Source organism: Zootoca vivipara, chromosome 8 (genome assembly GCF_965207765.1).
Source record: "Zootoca vivipara chromosome 8, rZooViv2.hap1.1, whole genome shotgun sequence".
In the NCBI taxonomy this organism is placed as follows: domain Eukaryota; kingdom Metazoa; phylum Chordata; class Lepidosauria; order Squamata; family Lacertidae; genus Zootoca; species Zootoca vivipara.
This window is the reverse complement of record NC_142591.1, coordinates 29,684,238-29,702,293: the sequence shown is the minus strand read 5'-3', so window position 1 is coordinate 29,702,293 and position 18,056 is coordinate 29,684,238. Positions and strand designations below refer to the sequence as shown.

The 18,056-nt window shown below is 40.8% G+C and overlaps 1 protein-coding gene across 3 annotated transcripts in view; it reads right to left on the bottom strand.

Annotated features, from left to right (window-relative positions):
* Positions 1-18,056, bottom strand: part of CDKAL1 (CDKAL1 threonylcarbamoyladenosine tRNA methylthiotransferase) — a 250,115-nt gene that overhangs the window by 166,114 nt on the left and 65,945 nt on the right. For all 3 annotated transcript variants that reach the window (XM_035126314.3, XM_035126316.3, XM_035126315.3), the window contains 2 exons: positions 2,318-2,414; positions 91-139 (listed from right to left, as the gene is read on the bottom strand). In XM_035126314.3, coding sequence (XP_034982205.1) covers positions 91-139; positions 2,318-2,414 — 146 coding nt within the window. The remainder of the gene's footprint in view (positions 1-90; positions 140-2,317; positions 2,415-18,056) is intronic.

The following is an 18,056-nucleotide window of genomic DNA, read 5'->3' as shown; positions in this document are numbered from 1 at the left end:
CAGTAAGGCTCTTATGGGGTCTATGTGTTCAAAGTCAGTAATGAGCACTGGAAAGAATGAAGACACAATCATTTCAGGTGAAAAGCTTACCTTTGATAGTCTCCTCAACAACTTCCACGACACGATCTATCTGCTGAACCTGTAAAGATTAAAAAAATTACTATGTGGATATTCTGATGATTTCTGGACGGTTCTCATTCTCTATGCATTTAATTCACATAGAGAAGAAACATACATTTTTCTGAATCTGTGTTATATTTCTGCTTGTAATATAGGAAACACAGCATTTTACTCCTGCATAAGTGGATGGGGAATCAAATCCAAATAACACAAAGCACTCCGTTAGCAATTATACAAGGTAAATGCTGGTGTACAGCAACTTATTTCATAATAATAAAGAAACTGAGGTACCACCTTTACTTGTTACAGAAATAACTGAATCCAAAGAAAAGAGGGGTGCAAGTTTCAGACCACCAAGACAAGGAGCATTTGTACAAAGCAGCAAACTGACATATTAATACATGAGTAGCAACGTCGCTTGGTCTGATGGGATTAATAGCAGATCTGGATAAAAAACAGGATAGGACACCAAATCTGGCTACAGATTCAGACTTACACTCCTACCTGCCTCTCCTGTAGCAAATTCCTCAGATCAGTAACGCACAAGCAAACACCTACAGATGCCCCCAAAAATCCATCACCGCCACCTCCTTTACACAAATGGCCTTGTACAGGGTGAGTCTTTTAAAAGAGGCCCCATGGAGCATGTGTACTCTGTATCCACGGGGCCTCTTTTAAAGGACTCACCCTGTATAATTCCAATTCTAGCAATGAAGACAGGTATGGTGTACATGTACATACATACATACATACATACATACATACATACATACATACACACACACACACAGAGAGCACAATGCACACACACTCTCTACCCACCCACCCCTTAGCTACGTTCTTATATAACACTGCAGTGTTATTTGGGATGTTTATTACCTCCTGAGAGAAGATGGGAGGCTGCTGCTGTGTATCTTGCTCCCCCTGATTGGAAGACAGGTGGGCAATGGGTTTGTAGGATTTCTTCCATTTCCTCTCAAGGCTCTATTTATTGTAATTTGGCGTTAATGATAATTTTGTCTGCTGTTTGGCTGGCTGCAATGTAAGAAGCGTTTTCTGCTTCAGGATGAGAGCCTGTTGGTAGAATCTGTCCCCCCAGGTAAGAGATGAGAGGGAGGTTTGTACTGCTAGGTGGGAGAGAGAAGTAGCCTGCTCCATGGTTTCCCCCCTGTTTCTTTGCTACAGGGATTAACTGACATTCTGAATACATGCCCAGGATGATTGATGAATATATTGCAGTTTTATATTGTGTTTTATATTTATGTTGTGCGGTGCATTTCCTGCCCCCCCCCGCATCAGTGGAGTGCAAATAACCACACTCCCTTCTGCCTTCTTCTGGGTCCAAAAGGACCCACACATCAGCGATGGCATGTCAATTGGATGCCCCTATAATGGTCATCGCCTGTATTTATTGTACCAGTGCTGCATTTTTTAAATAATTAATATGCTGTTCATCATTCTGAGGATATTTGGGCCAAAAAGTGGTATATAAACATGCCATAACATAACACAACCACTATATACAACTCCCAGCCTCTAGTTCCAAATTTTCAGGTCAGCTTCTACTATAGTTTCATGTATTTGTTTTCTCTCTGCGTTTGTTTGTTAAACCCCTTTGGGTAGCATGCTTCATTTAACTTTATGTAAAATGCTCATTATATTAATTGAAGCTGATGCTGATAACAGGTTTGCCACTAGTTCTCTTCAGTTTGTCAGGATCAGCTTAGTGATCATATATATTCTACTGCCTTTTCCCCTTGCCTCAAACACTAGCAAAAAGGGCACTTTCAGAATGTTTATTTCTTTATTTGTCTTAGTTGGAAGTAGTTACAGGTATATAAAGAACCCTAAAAGTGAATGAGTATGTTTGTGCTTGACTTGCAAGCACATATAGGTGTACAAGTCCTTCTGAAGTCATGTTTTGGAGGTGCATTACTGATGCCACAAGTTTGCCACCCCAAAATTCTGCTCTAGAGGGTCATGACTGCTTCGTTGAGGCAGCAGAAAAAAACTGAAGAGGGGCCAGATTATTTCCTGTAAGCTACTCCTGCCTTCATTCACTAGAGGTGCAAGTAAGCCAAACCAAGTGATATTACACTGGCAAATGAAATCTCAATATTGTTACATTAATAAAACTCTTGAGTTAAAGTTTGAGGCTCAGGTTTTAACAATGCCACATCCATAGCCATATCCTTACCCCAATGATACTCAGGCCTTGTAGGTAGTCTTGTCGAGGCTGGGCTTGTGGAACACATCCAGCTAGAACAACTTTCTTTTTTTCTTCTTGTGCTTTCCTAAAAAGCATTTTTAAAAGAAAATATTATTTTCCTTGAAAGGCACGGCAACCTCCATATTTCATAGCATATGAAATTAATATCTTTAAGTAGCATTTACCTGAAGAAGCTTACAAAAATGCACCAATTTCATGCTGTAGCTTATCATACCCCAGCTACAGCATTTACAATCTACCAAAAACTGTAGTAGCATACTTGTAAGATGTAAAGGCAAAGCTTGGCCTGATGTGATATGTAGTCAATAGATCACCTTCATGTACACAGATACAATTTATGACAGGGATGGGGAGCCTGTAATCCTCTAGATGATGGTGGGCTACAACTCAGCACCTGCAATCTCGGGGAGTCTCTCTTGATTGTGCCACAATCTGCTTTAACTCATTAGGTGGGGAAAAGGAAGGAACCATTTTCAATTGTGGTATCTGTTTTGTGGAAGAGTCTCCCCCAAGAGCTCCTGTAAAAGGTAAAGGACCCCTGGATGATTAAGTCCAGTCAAACTTGACTATGGGGTGTGCCGCTCATCTTCAGTAAGCCTATTCAGTAGCTTGCTTCCACAAGAAATCGAAATCATTTTATTCAGGCAAGCATTCAGTGGACCTGAACGTATTTTCTGCTGACTGTTTCCCTGTTATCCTGACTCAATACTCTTGGCTAGGATATCCCAAAAGTTTTGTTGACAACATCAGCAAGCAATCTCTGCACAACAGCAGAATCCATGATACACCACAAGGCATAAGCAGACGTCCCAACACCTGACATGCTGCTCCTGCTATACTTTTAAAGGCAGAGAACCCATCGTTTGCACAGGTCTGCTTGCAAGCAAGCACTAGTTGGAGGGTGGAGGGCCGAGTCTGCACTGATGAGTCCTGTTGCCAAGGACACACTGCCAAGTCCAACACTTTGGCTGCCTCTGATCTGGCCAGCTCTGCAGATTGGCCAGCTGGCTACTATAGGTGCCTCACTCCCTGGAGGCATGGTGAAACTGGTTTGACTGGCTCCCCCTCCCCAATTGGGACATCCAATGACCCTGGGGCAGAAGCTGCATCCAGATCATTATTCAAACTGTATCCCCTGCCCCCATCTTAGGGTCCTCCTCTTCCTCTGGGAGATCTTGCCATTCCTGGCTGCAGCTGCCTGCCAACATAGGGTACGTGAAACCTGTTTGCTGTTTTAGTTTACATCTGTGGAATTTTTATTGTATCTTGATGTTTACATAAAAGGCGGTATGTAAGTTTTTCTAATAGACTGTAAATGAAATAGTCACTGACAATTGACCATACTAGCCAGGAATTAAAGTCTGACAACAGCTAGAAAGCCACAGGTTCCCTGCCCCGATTTATGGTATTTTCTCCAGTCATCATGAAGAAAATATTAGTTCAGGGAATATATATATATATATATAAAGCATTGTTATATTAACCGCATTAGCACAGTACTGCAAACTCAGACCTCTAGTGCCAAGGAAATGTGCATACCAGTCCTCTGAGCCCCACCCAGTGATATATTGCTACCTCCTGCAAGAAAACCCAATAGGCATTTTTCATGTTCGGTCATGCCATAGCAGTTACGTTGGTGGACATCTTGTGAAAACATTGCTGGTGGCAATTGGAATGGAATTCTACTGGAGTGGCATTTACAAAACAGTGGCTATGCATGAGCCCTCAACGAGTGCACAACAAACCACACTGTTTATTCAATAGACGATACCAAATGTTAAACTATAATACTGAAACAGTATCCAGCAGTATGCTTTGCCTGTGCATCCATAATATCAGCATCAAGGAAATTAGATAATGGGACTGGTATAGTACTAAAGAAAACAACAGACCAGCAAGTAAAAGAGAGGAATTTTTACCACCATATATGAGGTTTAAAGAAAACTTGTAGGTTTTTTATTTATTACTTTCTTTATTTTTTTAAAAAAATCAACGTATGAAAAATGAACACCAATATTCAGGTAATTTGACATATTTGGTCCAAGATTTAATGGCAAAGCAACATGACCTGTTTCTTATAATCATATACCACCACTAGCTGTTATCTCTACATTGTAGAGTGAACATGTACAGATCCTTCTACTCAAATATCTGCAAGGATAGCAAAGGTAAAACTCTCCTGGTCTCAGCAGAAAAACACAAATATTTTTTGACATATTATTTGGTATGGTAACGTTATTTAATATCTTTGTCATTTTTTGCAAAATCTTCGTGAAACATAGATAGAAACCAGGGCACTGTTATTTAGAACTCCACATCAAATATTGGCTTAATTTACCCTTCAGCTGAAATTTACATAGACTTTTATATATTTCTCAGCTTTAACTTCACACTAAACAGAAGAGCAGTCATATTTTGAATTCTGATGATTAGATATGAGCAAACATTCAATGTAATCTTTTTAATACTCTCTAATGAGCCTTGCTGAATTTAACAAAAGCCTTCACATTATTTCTTCTTTAGAAAGCTAGCTACATCTAGAATACTACTATAACAAATATCTTTAACCTTCAGAAATTTTAATGCTATAGGGAGTGTGTGTGTGTGGGGGGGTGTATTTTGCATAAATAAATACATTTCCATTTCAAGAAAGGTTCCCACTTACAGTTAAATGAACTTTACCTTGAAAATAAACTTTAATTGGCTCAGAACAATTTTTCTCCAAGAAAATGTACTTCAACTTGATTTATCAAATCTCACAGCACTGAAGTTTAATTAGACCAATTTTCTTTAAAAAGCTTAGTGTGGTGGAAAAAGTAATATGTAGAATGGTTAAAACACATGTTGAGTTATTTTAACACTGGTACATAATACCTGCCTGCAAGGCCATAAATACCGTAGTAAGGAGCATACAGAGGTACCTCGGGTTACAAACGCTTCAGGTTACAGGCTCTGCTAACCCAGAAATAGTACCTCAGGTTAAGAACTTTGCTTCAGGATGAGAACAGAAATCGTGCTCTGGCGGTGCGGCAGCAGCAGGAGGCCCCATTAGCTAAAGTGGTGCCTCAGGTTACGAATAGTTTAAGGTTAAGAACGGACATCCGGAACGAATTAAGTTCTTAAGCAGAGGTACCACTGTAATCCAGTCCCGTTTGCAAAGAGTGCACACAAGCAAAGGATTTCCATATGGACAAGGAAGAGAGATTAACTGGGATATGGAAGGTACATACAGTCTCCCAATTGCCCCTATGAAAAATGGAAAACGAAGAAACACCTCAGTGAGCTGCCATCACGGGGGCTTCTGAGGGGCTACCAGTACAGTGGTACCTCGACTTACGAAGGTGATCCGTTCCAGGGCGCTCTTCGTAAGTTGAATCCTTCGGTTGTCAAAGCGTCCGTTTTGCACATGCACGAAGTGCGATTTTGCAGGACGCGCGCAGGGCAAAAAGACTTCCGGGTTTGCAGACTTTGTAAGTCAAAACCTTTGGACGTCGAGGCATTCGGATGTCGAGGTACCACTTTATATCTGAGAAAGCAGGTCTGTCTGAACTGCATCACAGTCATACCTCGGTTTAAGTACGCTTTGGTTTGAGTACTTTCAGTTTAAGTACTCTGCGGACCCGTCTGGACCGGATTAATCCACTTTCCATTACTTTCAATGGGAAAGTTCGCTTCAGGTTAAGTACGCTTCAGGTTAAGTACTCCACGGACCGTCTGGAACGGATTAATCCACTTTCCATTACCTTCAATGGGAAAGTTCACTTCAGGTTAAGTACGCACTTCCAGAACCAATTACACTCATACTTCGGGTTAAGTACGCTTCAGGTTGAGTACTCCACGGACCCGTTTGGAACGGATCAATCCACTTTCCATTACTTTCAATGGGAAAGTTTGCACCAGGTTAAGTACGCTTCAGTTTAAGTACTCCACAGACCGTCTGGAACGGATTAATCCACTTTCCATTACCTTCAATGGGAAAGTTCACTTCAGGTTAAGTACGCACTTCCAGAACCAATTACACTCATACTTCGGGTTAAGTACGCTTCAGGTTGAGTACTCCGCGGACCCGTTTGGAACGGATCAATCCACTTTCCATTACTTTCAATGGGAAAGTTTGCACCAGGTTAAGTACGCTTCAGTTTAAGTACTCCACAGACCGTCTGGAACGGATTAATCCACTTTCCATTACTTTCAATGGGAAAGTTCACTTCAGGTTAAGTATGCTTCAGGTTAAGTACACTTCAGGTTAAGTACAGACTTCCGGAACCAATTGTGTACTTAAACCGAGGTACTGCTGTATACAAATGCCATAAATATGGGATAAGCTGAACGAAAATCTCACAACAAGATTTGTCTAGAAAAATAGGTGTTATTTACAGGACCGCTTAGTATGAAGAAAGAATAAACTAGGGGGAAAGGATACTTATTGGCACTTGCATTAAATGGCCTAATTCACCTGCTTGTCAACTTGGAATGTATGGATGTACAGGTTTTTAGATACATTAGGGGGAACACACATGGTTGGCTTTGCTCATGTGGCTGTATGTTTGTTTCTTTTGTTTATTTGCAGGCCACCCTTTACTTTAGGATCTCAGGATAGGGACAATCAAAGCTTTATTTCAAACAACAATCCATCCACAGGTAAAAACAAATAAAAGTCACAATTTAATCAATCACAAAACTGCAAAACTTCTAAAAATTCCTGTTGCATTTTAAAGGGAGAGGCAGTCCATGAGTTCCAATGGACTGGAAGAAGAAGGTATCTCTACAGTACAAATTTAGGTTTAATAAAGGAAATGTTGCAAAGCTGAGATCCACTGTGAAGCAGCCACTAACCTTGTAGAAGCATTTTGCATCTAGCAAACTCTCTTATTACCTAATGGCTCTAAGCAACTGTTCACTTCACTATCGGGGAAGTTTCCTCCCTACCCTCTAGCCCTCATCACAAGAACCTAGAAAGTGTTCCTCTACAGCTCCAGCACTATAGTTAATGTGCTGCTTCTTCAGAATATCTCTTGCTCAGCACAAACCGCTTGTCTCATGCAGACTGTCATTGGGCTTTTCATCCACCGCAAACACATACCTGGCTTTTGATAACCGAGATGTATGTTTTTAGGACCAACCTATTTCTGTGACTGTAGGTTGCTTTAAACCAGGGGTCCCCAAACTAAGGCCCGGGGGCCGGATGTGGCCCAATCGCCTTCTCAATCTGGCCCACGGACGGTCCGGGAATCAGCATGTTTTTACATGAGTAGAATGTGTCCTTTTATTTGAAATGCATCTCTAGGTTATTTGTGGGGCCTGCCTGGTGTTTTTACATGAGTAGAATGTGTCCTTTTATTTAAAATGCATCTCTGGGTTATTTGTGGGGCATAGGAATTCGTACATATTTTTTTTTCCAAAATATAGTCCGGCCCCCCACAAGGTCTGAGGGACAGTGGACCGGCCCTCTGCTGAAAAAGTTTGCTGACCCCTGCTTTAAACTGTTTGAATTGTTGTAACCTGCCCTGGGACCTTAGGGTAAAGGGCGGGTAATAAATAAATACATTAACATATTTTTATGCTAATTCAAATCTTTCCGAGGTGCTTTTATCTCAGCCGTTTACTCAAAAGGTTAATCACATGGATTAAGCCATGTGTGGTTGCAGAAAGCGACATGCTGCTGATTACTGTAACATCCGCTGTTGCTTCATCTGAACATGGTATTGTTTGCAATGCCCTTTTAAACAATTCTGTGGTCTAATATGAAAGGCAGCGGGATTTCAGTCACAAACACAATCTTTCTGTTCATTTCTCTCCCACTTCAAATCTTTCAAGTACAAAGAAACAGGATATTAAATAGTCAAATACCCAAGTCTATTATGTCATTTAATACAGAGGAACACACCCTTAACCTTTCCTTACCAATGTATAATGCTAGTGAAAAAATTGTTAGTGGAATTTAACATCACAATATTACAAGCGTTCTATCTGTGCAAGTGTATTGGCTTAAGAAAGAAAGCAATCCCCTTCTCTCCTGGTGTGCTCTTCTGAGGGTTCTCCTGACCACCTTAGAAACATTGGGAGGGGGCACATGGTAGGAGGAGAGGAAGAAAGCCCTGTTGCGCAAGTGGAAGCCTTTACATAGGGATTTCCCCCTCTGTGAAATCTTCGCCTCAGATCATAGAATCATAGAGTTGGAAGAGACCACAAGGGCCATGCCAAGCAGGAAACACCATCAAAGCATTCTTGACATATGCCTCTCAAGCCTCTGCTTAAAGACCTCCAAAGAAGGAGACTCCACCACACTCCTTGGTAGCAAATTCCACTGCCGAACAGCTCTTACTGTCAGGAAGTTCTTCCTAATGTTTAGGTAGAATCTTCTTTCTTGTAGTTTGAATCCATTGCTTCGTGTCCGCTTCTCTGGAGTAGCAGAAAACAATTTTTCTCCCTCCTCTATATGACATCCTTTTATATATTTGAACATGGCTATCATATCACCCCTTAACCTTCTCTTCTCCAGGCTAAACATACCCAGTTCCCTAAGCCGTTCCTCATAAGGCATCATTTTCAGGCCTTTGACCATTTTGGTTGCCCTCCTCTGGACACATTCCAGCTTGTCAGTATCCTTCTTGAACTGTGGTGCCCAGAACTGGACACAATACTCCAGGTGAGGTCTGACCAGAGCAGAATACAGTGGTACTATTACTTCCCTTGATCTAGACGCTATACTCCTATTGATGCAGCCCAGAAGTGCATTGACTGCTGCATCACACTGTTGACTCATGTCAAGTTTGTGGTCTACCAAGACTCCTAGATCCTTTTCACATGCACTGCTCTCAAGCCAGGTGTCTCCCATCCTGTATTTGTGCCTTTCATTTTTCTTGCCCAAGTGTAGTACTTTACCTTTCTCCTTGTTAAAATTCATCTTGTTTGCTTTGGCCCAGTTGTCTAATCTGTTAAGGTCATTTTGAAGTGTGATCCTGTCCTCTGGGGTATTAGCCACCCCTCCCAATTTGGTGTTGTCTGCATCATCCAAGTCATTGATAAAGATGTTGAATAAGACTGGGCCCAAGACAGAACCCTGTGGCACCCCACTAGTCACTACTCTCCAGGATGAGGAGGAGCCATTGATGAGCACCCTTTGGGTTCGGTCAGGAAGCCAGTTACAAATCCACTGAGTGGTAGCATTGTCTAGCCCGCATTTTACCAGCTTCTTTACAAGAATATCATGGGGCACCTTGTCAAAGGCCTTGCTGAAATCAAGATAGGCTACATCCACAGCGTTCCCTTCATCTACCAGGCTTGTAATTCTGTCAAAAAATGAGATCAGATTAGTCTGACATGACTTATTTTTTAGAAACCCATGCTGGCTTTTAGTGATCACAGAGTTTCTTTCTAGGTGCTCACAGACCGTTTGCTTAATGATCTGCTCTAGAATCTTTCCTGGTATTGATGTCAGGCTGACTGGGCGGTAATTGTTTGGGTCCTCTCTTTTACCCTTTTTGAAAATAGGGACATTTGCCCTCCTCCAGTCTGCTAGAACTTCGCCTGTTCTCCAGGAATTTTCAAAGATTATTGCCAGTGGTTCTGAAATCACCTCTGCCAGTTCTTTTAATACTCTTGGATGTAGTTCATCTGGCCCTGGAGACTTGAATACATATAAACCAGCCAAGTATTCTTGTACTACCTCCTTACTTATTCTGGGCTGTTTTTCCCCTGCTGAATCATCTGCTCCATATTCTTCAGGTCGGGCATTGTTTTCTTTTTTGAAGAAGACTGAGGCAAAGAAGGCATTGAGGAGTTCTGCCCTTTCTCTGTCCCCTGTTCACATTTCACCATCTTCTCCTCTAAGTGACCCCACTGTTTCCTTGTTCTTCCTTTTGCTACAGACATACCCATAAAAGCCTTTTTTGTTGCTTTTAACCTCTCTAGCAAGCCTGAGTTCATTCTGTGCTTTAGCTTTTCTGACTTTGTCTCTACACGTGCTGGCTATATGTTTGAATTCCTCTCTGGTGATTTCCCCCTTTTTCCATTTTTTGTACATATGCCTTTTAAATCTTAACTCAGTTAGAAGTTCTTTAGATAGCCACCCTGGCTTCTTTAGGCACCTTCCATCTTTCCGTCTCATTGGTATTGCCTGAAGTTGTGCTTTTAATATCTCTCTTTTAACAAACTCCCAACCATCGTGAACTCCCTTCCCTTTTAGTATTTCTGTCCATGGGATCTCTACCCAGCGTTTCCCTAAGTTTTCTGAAGTCGGCTTTCTTAAAGTCTAGGATTTGAGTCTTAGTATGCTTGGCTGCTCCTTTCCGCTGAATAATAAACTCCAGAAGAGCATGATCATGCCCACCTAATGATCCTGCCACTTCTACCCCACTAACCAGGTCATCACTATTGGTTAGGACCAGATCTAAAATGGCTGATCCTCTTGTTGCTTCTCCCACTTTCTGGATAATGAAATTATCTGCAAGGCCAGTGAGGAATCTGTTCGACCTTATGCTCTTGGCTGAGTTTGACATCCAACAAATATCAGGATAGTTGTAATCCCCCATTACTACTATCTCACTTCCTTTTGAATGCTTGGTCATCTGTTCCAGGAAGGCATCATCTGTGTCCTCAGTTTGGCTTGGGGATCTATAGATAATGGTTTGTTTCAGGCATAATCATAACCACTGGTGGGAAGATTGAAGCAGGACCTCTATCTGTGTTCAAGATATGTAGCACTACCACTGAGCTGTCATTTTCTGTTTCACATTGAATTCTGCCCTAGTTTTAACTAAAATAAGAGTTGAAACATGTAGTCAGGTACTCCATTAGATTAACAGACTATTACATTAGTTGACTAAAATGTGTTGATCAATTAAAAAGGTGCCACTGATTTACCTGGCAGCAGAATTATAATTTTAATCTCATCTTATTACCAAAACCAGCAGGTAGCTGCTGCCATCTTAAAGCAAGTATCCCTTCTCCTCCTTCACACAGTATGGAATATATCCTCTAATACTATGCATCAATGAAATATGTGCATCACCTACACTCATATGCAAGCTAATATTGATTCCTTGGAGAGCTAACTCACACTATCAATCAGTGGGAAGAGCAATCCAAACTATAGGAAGCCAGAATAAGTTACACAAACGGTTCAAGAGTGGAGCTATTGCTGGCTGAATCTCAACAAGCCGGGCAGAAGAAAAACAAACCTTCAAAACCATGTTTTGACATACACTGACAAAAAGGGTGGTATAACTTCCACTGGGTTGCTAGGCCATGTGACTGAGCTGAACAGAGGTTGGAATAGGAGTCTGCTCCTACTTCATCCTGCCACTCCCCTTTTTCAAGATTTACTCCAGCCTCAGCTGAGCCCTGACTGAGTCAGGGTGGACTTTTGCCAGTGTAGTTTTGGTGGACCTTGAATTCATCCAATCATTAAGGACAACCCAGTATTAATTATCAGAGTTGATACACCATCATTTATTATTATACAAAGTTAGATTTAGGATATGCTGAGTACACTAAATCGCCCTTATAATATGATGCAGTCCAGATCCAGGAATGCCACTCAAGACACAGTTTTGAAGCTTTCTCCCATAAACCAAGTGGTCCTAGCAGGAGTTGAGCAGAGCAATATTGCCATCTGCTGTCAATGAACAACCCATGGCTATGTATTTTAATGAAAATCAAATATATTGATTTTTTTAAAGCTTGTTATTTTTCCCAGAGTCTAATTTAAATAGACTTTAAATAGTATACAGAATTTATTCTCTCTCAAATAAGAAAACATGATTGTTCACATCTTCCTTGAATAGGGGCTCCAATCTATATTTTTCTTTCATTTTCCTGCTCGAGACGGAACACAGGTAATGAGATGTTAATAGCTGCTATGCAACCAGATACTGATAGCTAGTGCCACTATTAAATTCCAAGTCGAGTGGGGGGGGGGGTAATGAAGGATCAACAAGAGCAGCCAAATAGGACTCCTTTAAAGAGCAACTCAGGTGTATGGTTTCTAGTGTAGAACAGCATTTTCAAATTAATATACTGCCTCAGAATTCATAAGGCTGGGGTGGTGTTGCTTTATCAAATCTCCCTCAGTGTCAACCTCACACCCCAAGGAGTCTGTGGCTTTTGATATGGGGGCACTTTACAGAAAGGGACATACACATCAATTCTGAGGACAAAGGAAAATGAGTATTTGCATTAAATCTATATATGGTACTTTATATGTATAGAAGCATGTTTAGAAAGAAGTGCTATAACTTTAACATAAAGAGAGTGTATCTCACAATTGTGTGGGAAACTGGCTAGATGAGCTATATGCCTGCTGTCCAGGTATTAACTGTTGTTGGGCAACTTTAATATCCCTGTCCTGCCCTCTTAGGGTTCTTTTACTTTAGGGTGGACTTGGACCTGGCACCTTTCAGAGAGAGGGAGCCTTCCAATAGTAAGGACACATGGTTTCCTTAGTATTTTCCTACCCATCCAAGGGACTATAAACCTTCTGGTCAAAAACTATGTCACTTCTGGATAAGCTATTGCTTAAGAAATGTTAGTGTTTTATACTACAGGGCAACAGTGCTCCTCCCCACCCTGCCCAATCTCATGGTCTTATGGTTTTAGGTCAGGCACCCCCAACCTTCAGCCCTCCAGATGTTTTGGACTACAATTCCCATCATCCCTGACCACTGGTCCTGTTAACTAGGGATCATGGGAGTTGTAGGCCAAAACATCTGGAGGGCCGCAGGGTGGGGATGCCTGTCTTAGGCCATAGGGGAGGGAAAAAATTGCAGATGACACCAAATTGGCAGGATCCAAGATGACCTTAACAGACTGAAGAACTGGGCCCAAACTAACAAAATGAATTTCAAGAGGGACAAATTAAGGATCTATACTTAGGCAGAAAGAACCTGCTGCACAAATATAAGATGGGGGCACCTAGAATGCCAGTCGTACATGTGAAAAGGATCCAGACAACAAGCGTAACATGAGTCAACAGTGTGATGCAGCAGCAAAAAAAAGTTAATGCTGTTCTAGATAGCATGAACAGAAGTATAGGGTCTAGGTCAAAGAAGTAATAGTACCACTCTATTCTGCCTTGGTCAGACTATGCCTGGAATACAGTGCCCAGTTCTGGTCACTACAATTTAAGAATACTGAAAAGCTTGAATGTGTTCACAGGAGGGCGAACAAGATGAACAAGGGTCTGGAAAACAAGTCTTCTGAGGAACAGTTGAGGGAGTTTGGTATGTTTAGCCTGGTAAAAAGGAGGCAGAGGAGATATGATAGCAGTCTTCAAATATCTAAAGAGCTGTCACATGGAAGATGGAGCAAGCTTGTTTACTCCAGTTCCAGAGGCTAGGACAAACCAATGGATACAAGTTACAAGAAAGGAGATTCTGACTAAACATCAGGAAAAACATTCTGACACTAAGAGCTGTTCAACAGTGGAACAGACTCACTGTGGAGATGGTGGACTCTCCTTCCTTGGAGGTTTTCAAGCAGAGGTTGGATGGCCCTCTGTCATGTACACTTTAGTTGAGATTCTTACACAGCATGGGGCTGAACTAGATGATCCTCAGGGTTTTGTCCAACTCTACAATTCTGTGATTCTATGACTGAAATTTGAACGTCATCCTCAAATAAAGGTTTCTTCATTTCATCCTAAGTCAGTAGAGAGATTCTTTTTCCTAACTTGCTAAGGGAAAAGAGGTCAAAGCAGCAAATGCCAAACACAAGGTAGATCAAAACAAAGCTGAAACCACAGTTCTTCTATAGCAAAACATGGTGCAGGTATCACATAATACATCTTCACAAGGCAGCATCAAGTAAAGGATAACAAAAGTTGTCAAGGTGATGCAAAGTCATTACGGTACTAGAGACCTAGAGGGCAGGTGGAAAAACTGAATCGGGAAGTGGGTTAACAGCCCTGGAAAGGGGCCAGACTTTAATCATTGGAGATTTTAATTACTCAAATGGACTGGTAAAACTTCTTATACGTTTTTTTAAACCACCAAATGCTGGAACACATTCCTGGAAGTAATAATAAGATTACTTTCAAAGTTTGCTTAACTATATTCAGAGGTATACTGGGCCTACGGAAAGAAATGAGTTAATTAAGGTAAATGAAATGTGACAATCATTTTTATCAAACCACAGTATGAAGCAAAGAAGTAAAAAGCCGCACACTTTAAAATCAATAAAAATGTTTCAGAGGCAGTGGTGCAAATATTATGCATGAGTTTTCAATGCAAATTCTCTAGTAATTCAGGAAGGAGTGAAATAAATCAGTAAGAATCCAAACAAAGATATGGTTTTTATGGTTGATGAACAAGCCATGAAAAATAAACATGGATCCCAATAAAAAGACTTCCTCTTTGACCTTGCCTTAGAAAGAACAACATGTACAATTCTTAGAGGTTAACGTGTATTTTGGCTGAAACACAAACAGTGATATGAGGAATAATTTTTGTGAGAATGAAAACATGCACTCTGCTTTTAGTGATACACTGTGAGAGACGGAGAGAGAGAGACAGACAGAGACAGAATAAGCCTCTGTGCTTACATTCCTTGCTAAGGAGAACATAATTAGGAAGGGAGAGCAGATCTGATCCATGTTCTCTAATCCATCTGATTTCATCCAAGATACTACTTGGGACCCTTGGTTACACTTGATTGAATTTACAATTATTGTATATATTAGATGGTATTTAGCTAAGTTTTACTCAAGAGTAAAGTAATTAACATAGAAATTGAAAATAAGGAACATGACCAAGTTAGGTCCATTAATTTCAATTTCAACCCAACCTTGACATATTTGCCTCAGGCCCTCTGATCTCAGTTATGGCCCCAGACTTCTATCTGGTCTGACTATCTATACACCTGGCTCTGGCCTTAATTTGCTGCCTTGCACCTAGACCCCACTCTGACCTTGACTATGTACTTTTCCAGCTGACCAGATCTGCCATGCCCTGGCACTGAGAAAAGCTTGATTGGAAGCTAATGGCTTTGTTGTGAAAAATGGCATCTTTCACCTAGAATTCCAGCAACAACTTTGTGCACTCACCAAGTATCAGCTGGAATAAGTGACTTTTCTGTAGTGATCCATTTTGCAAGCAAAGATGGAAACTGAAGCATAATGCCAGTGCACTTAAGGGAGTCACTTGGACAGGAGAATCAAGCCAGAATTCAGTCATTTCTAGCAAAATAAGGATACTAAGCCATAGGTTAACACTCTGGTGTATTCTCAAAACAGTCAGAGCAGTGCTGGCCTATAGCTGACCCATGAGCTGAGAAACAGAACAATGACATCAATCCCTTCCCCATTCTTTTGAAAGAAAACATTACTGCTCTAAAAATTAAGTAGATTCATTGGGACAAGTATTTGACAGTGAATAAAGCCTTCAACTACCATAATTTTAATTTAAATATCTTTTTAGGCCTACATTATAATCCACCTATTTCAAACAAAAAGTATTCTGAACTGGTATTATTAATATTCTCTAACAATGTAGCAGCAAGTTCCTTAATTCTTTCAAAATTATTATACGTTAGGAATGCAACTATTCTAAATCTCAGAGAGCATTAGATAATCATTCTAGTGGTCCCTATAGCATGGATTTTCCCTGGACACTTATAGATCAACATCCCATATACCAATAGTGAAGCAATTTAAATACTAATAGTATTATAGCATTAAAAAATAGCAAAGCAAAAATGTACAACAGTAGTACAATACTGACATGAGTCAAAACTAGAAGCAGAGGGGCACAAGAGTTATTGTGCCCCTCTGCTTATTGCAACAATATTTTGAAGCACTACCCGTATCAATCCAATGTGGATTGTTGTGTTCCACTTCCCCCTATACAGCTAGAAAGTGAAAAGGAAGAAGCAGAGCTAAGAACTGGCATGAAAAAGACTGTCTTCCTGACGGCAAGCCATCCTTTTGAACAATAACTCACAATGCTACCTGTCCCAGGGGAGTGTGTAGTTGAATGCAGTTCACATTCCAAAGGCCTGATCATACATCAACCAGTTTGCCTCCAAGGAGCGAGAATACTCCCAATAGATAAAATACCCACGTATTCTGCCAGTGATGCTGTCTTCCATGCTTGTACCTTTGAGACATTTATATGAAGATGATATAGGCAGACAAACAGTTACTTGTTCTCTAATTTCTGTTTGTAGCTGTCCTTGACCCCTACACCAAACCATTACTGCTATTCCAATTAGTTATTATTCCAATTCTCAAAAGAGTAAATCAACAACATATATATGTATTCTTGTTTCCCTATCGCAGCCACCATATACTCCTTAGTTGTAATGAAGTGATCAGCTAAAAAGGAGAGCTGGCTCCTCTAGTACTAGACATTCTGTAGAAAGCAGAGATTTCTGGAGTTATGCCTTGACTGGCAGCGGCGGGAGCTAACCATTTTCAATCTGGGGTCTTGATCGCCCCATTAGTTTCAATGTGACTAGAAAGTGGTGCAGTCACTCAACACTCTTGCACATGTGCCACATGCACAACAGACAAACTCAAATTCAGGCAGACACATGCAGGCACACAGTAGCTGTGTTATCCACAACAGACCAGGTTCAATTCTTGATTTATTCCTCTAATCAAAATGTTATTTCATGGGAAACCTGATTTAATACTGACACTTTTACTTCTCTATCAGCTGGTCCCTTAATAACTGAATTCATTTAAAAATGTGAGATACTCTGTTGGAAGACTGCCATTCCCTACAAGCAGGGGTAGTGATTGGTTTATTTTGTCCTTGTTCTTGCTTTTATTGTGTATTTTGTGCTTTTATCTTGTATATTTATGCTGTGAGCATCCCTGAGATCTACAGATGAAGCACGGTATACAAATTTAATGATTGAATGAATGTTGGAACTGGCTCTAACTGGCTCACTGAGCCCTTGTATTCTATGCTGGTTGCATCCACAAAACCAGGGCCCAATATATCTTGCTGTGGACATACCGTATTGGCCCAAATATAAGCCACACCCGAATATAAGCAACACCTTTAAAATTCATTGGGGGGGGGGAGACAATACCTGAATATAAACCACTCCCTTAAAATTCCGCAGGCACCCACACCTGTTCCGTTTTACCATATGTCTGTTTCAGCAGCGATATCGTAAAAGCCAATTTTTGTAAGGTTGTGAATTTAAGCCGCACTTTTAACTTTTCATGGTCGGATTTGGGGGGGGGGGGAGGCTTCAGGCCAATACAGTAATATTCTTGAATACAATTGACTGCATTTGGCTGTAGGGTTCCTTGTTTCTAACTTAACTACAGGTGAGGCCATCCAATCACCCACTTAAAATGGAACAAGCAATTGCTAAAACCTGATCGGTAATCACAGTCCCCAACGGTAACAGGATCCTTTTCTATTTTACTTTAGTGATTTAGATAACAAGACAGGCTGGCTTCTGATAAAGTTAAAATGTTGTATCAACATGCTAAAAGCATTTTATGATTGTGGAAAAAAATCCTGGTTTTATTTGTATAAACACCCAGTAGTTAAGCACTTCATCATTGCAGTTCACAGCCGAGTCAGATGGTTCCAAAGACATGACAAATAAAGAGAGATCCAAAACAGCAGAGCCTCTCCTGCCAGATTGCCGCACAGACAAAAGTACAGCAGGTGGCTATCTGAAGCTCCAAATTAAATCATATACTGCACAGAACATTATACCAATCATTGTGCGATTCCTTTTGTTT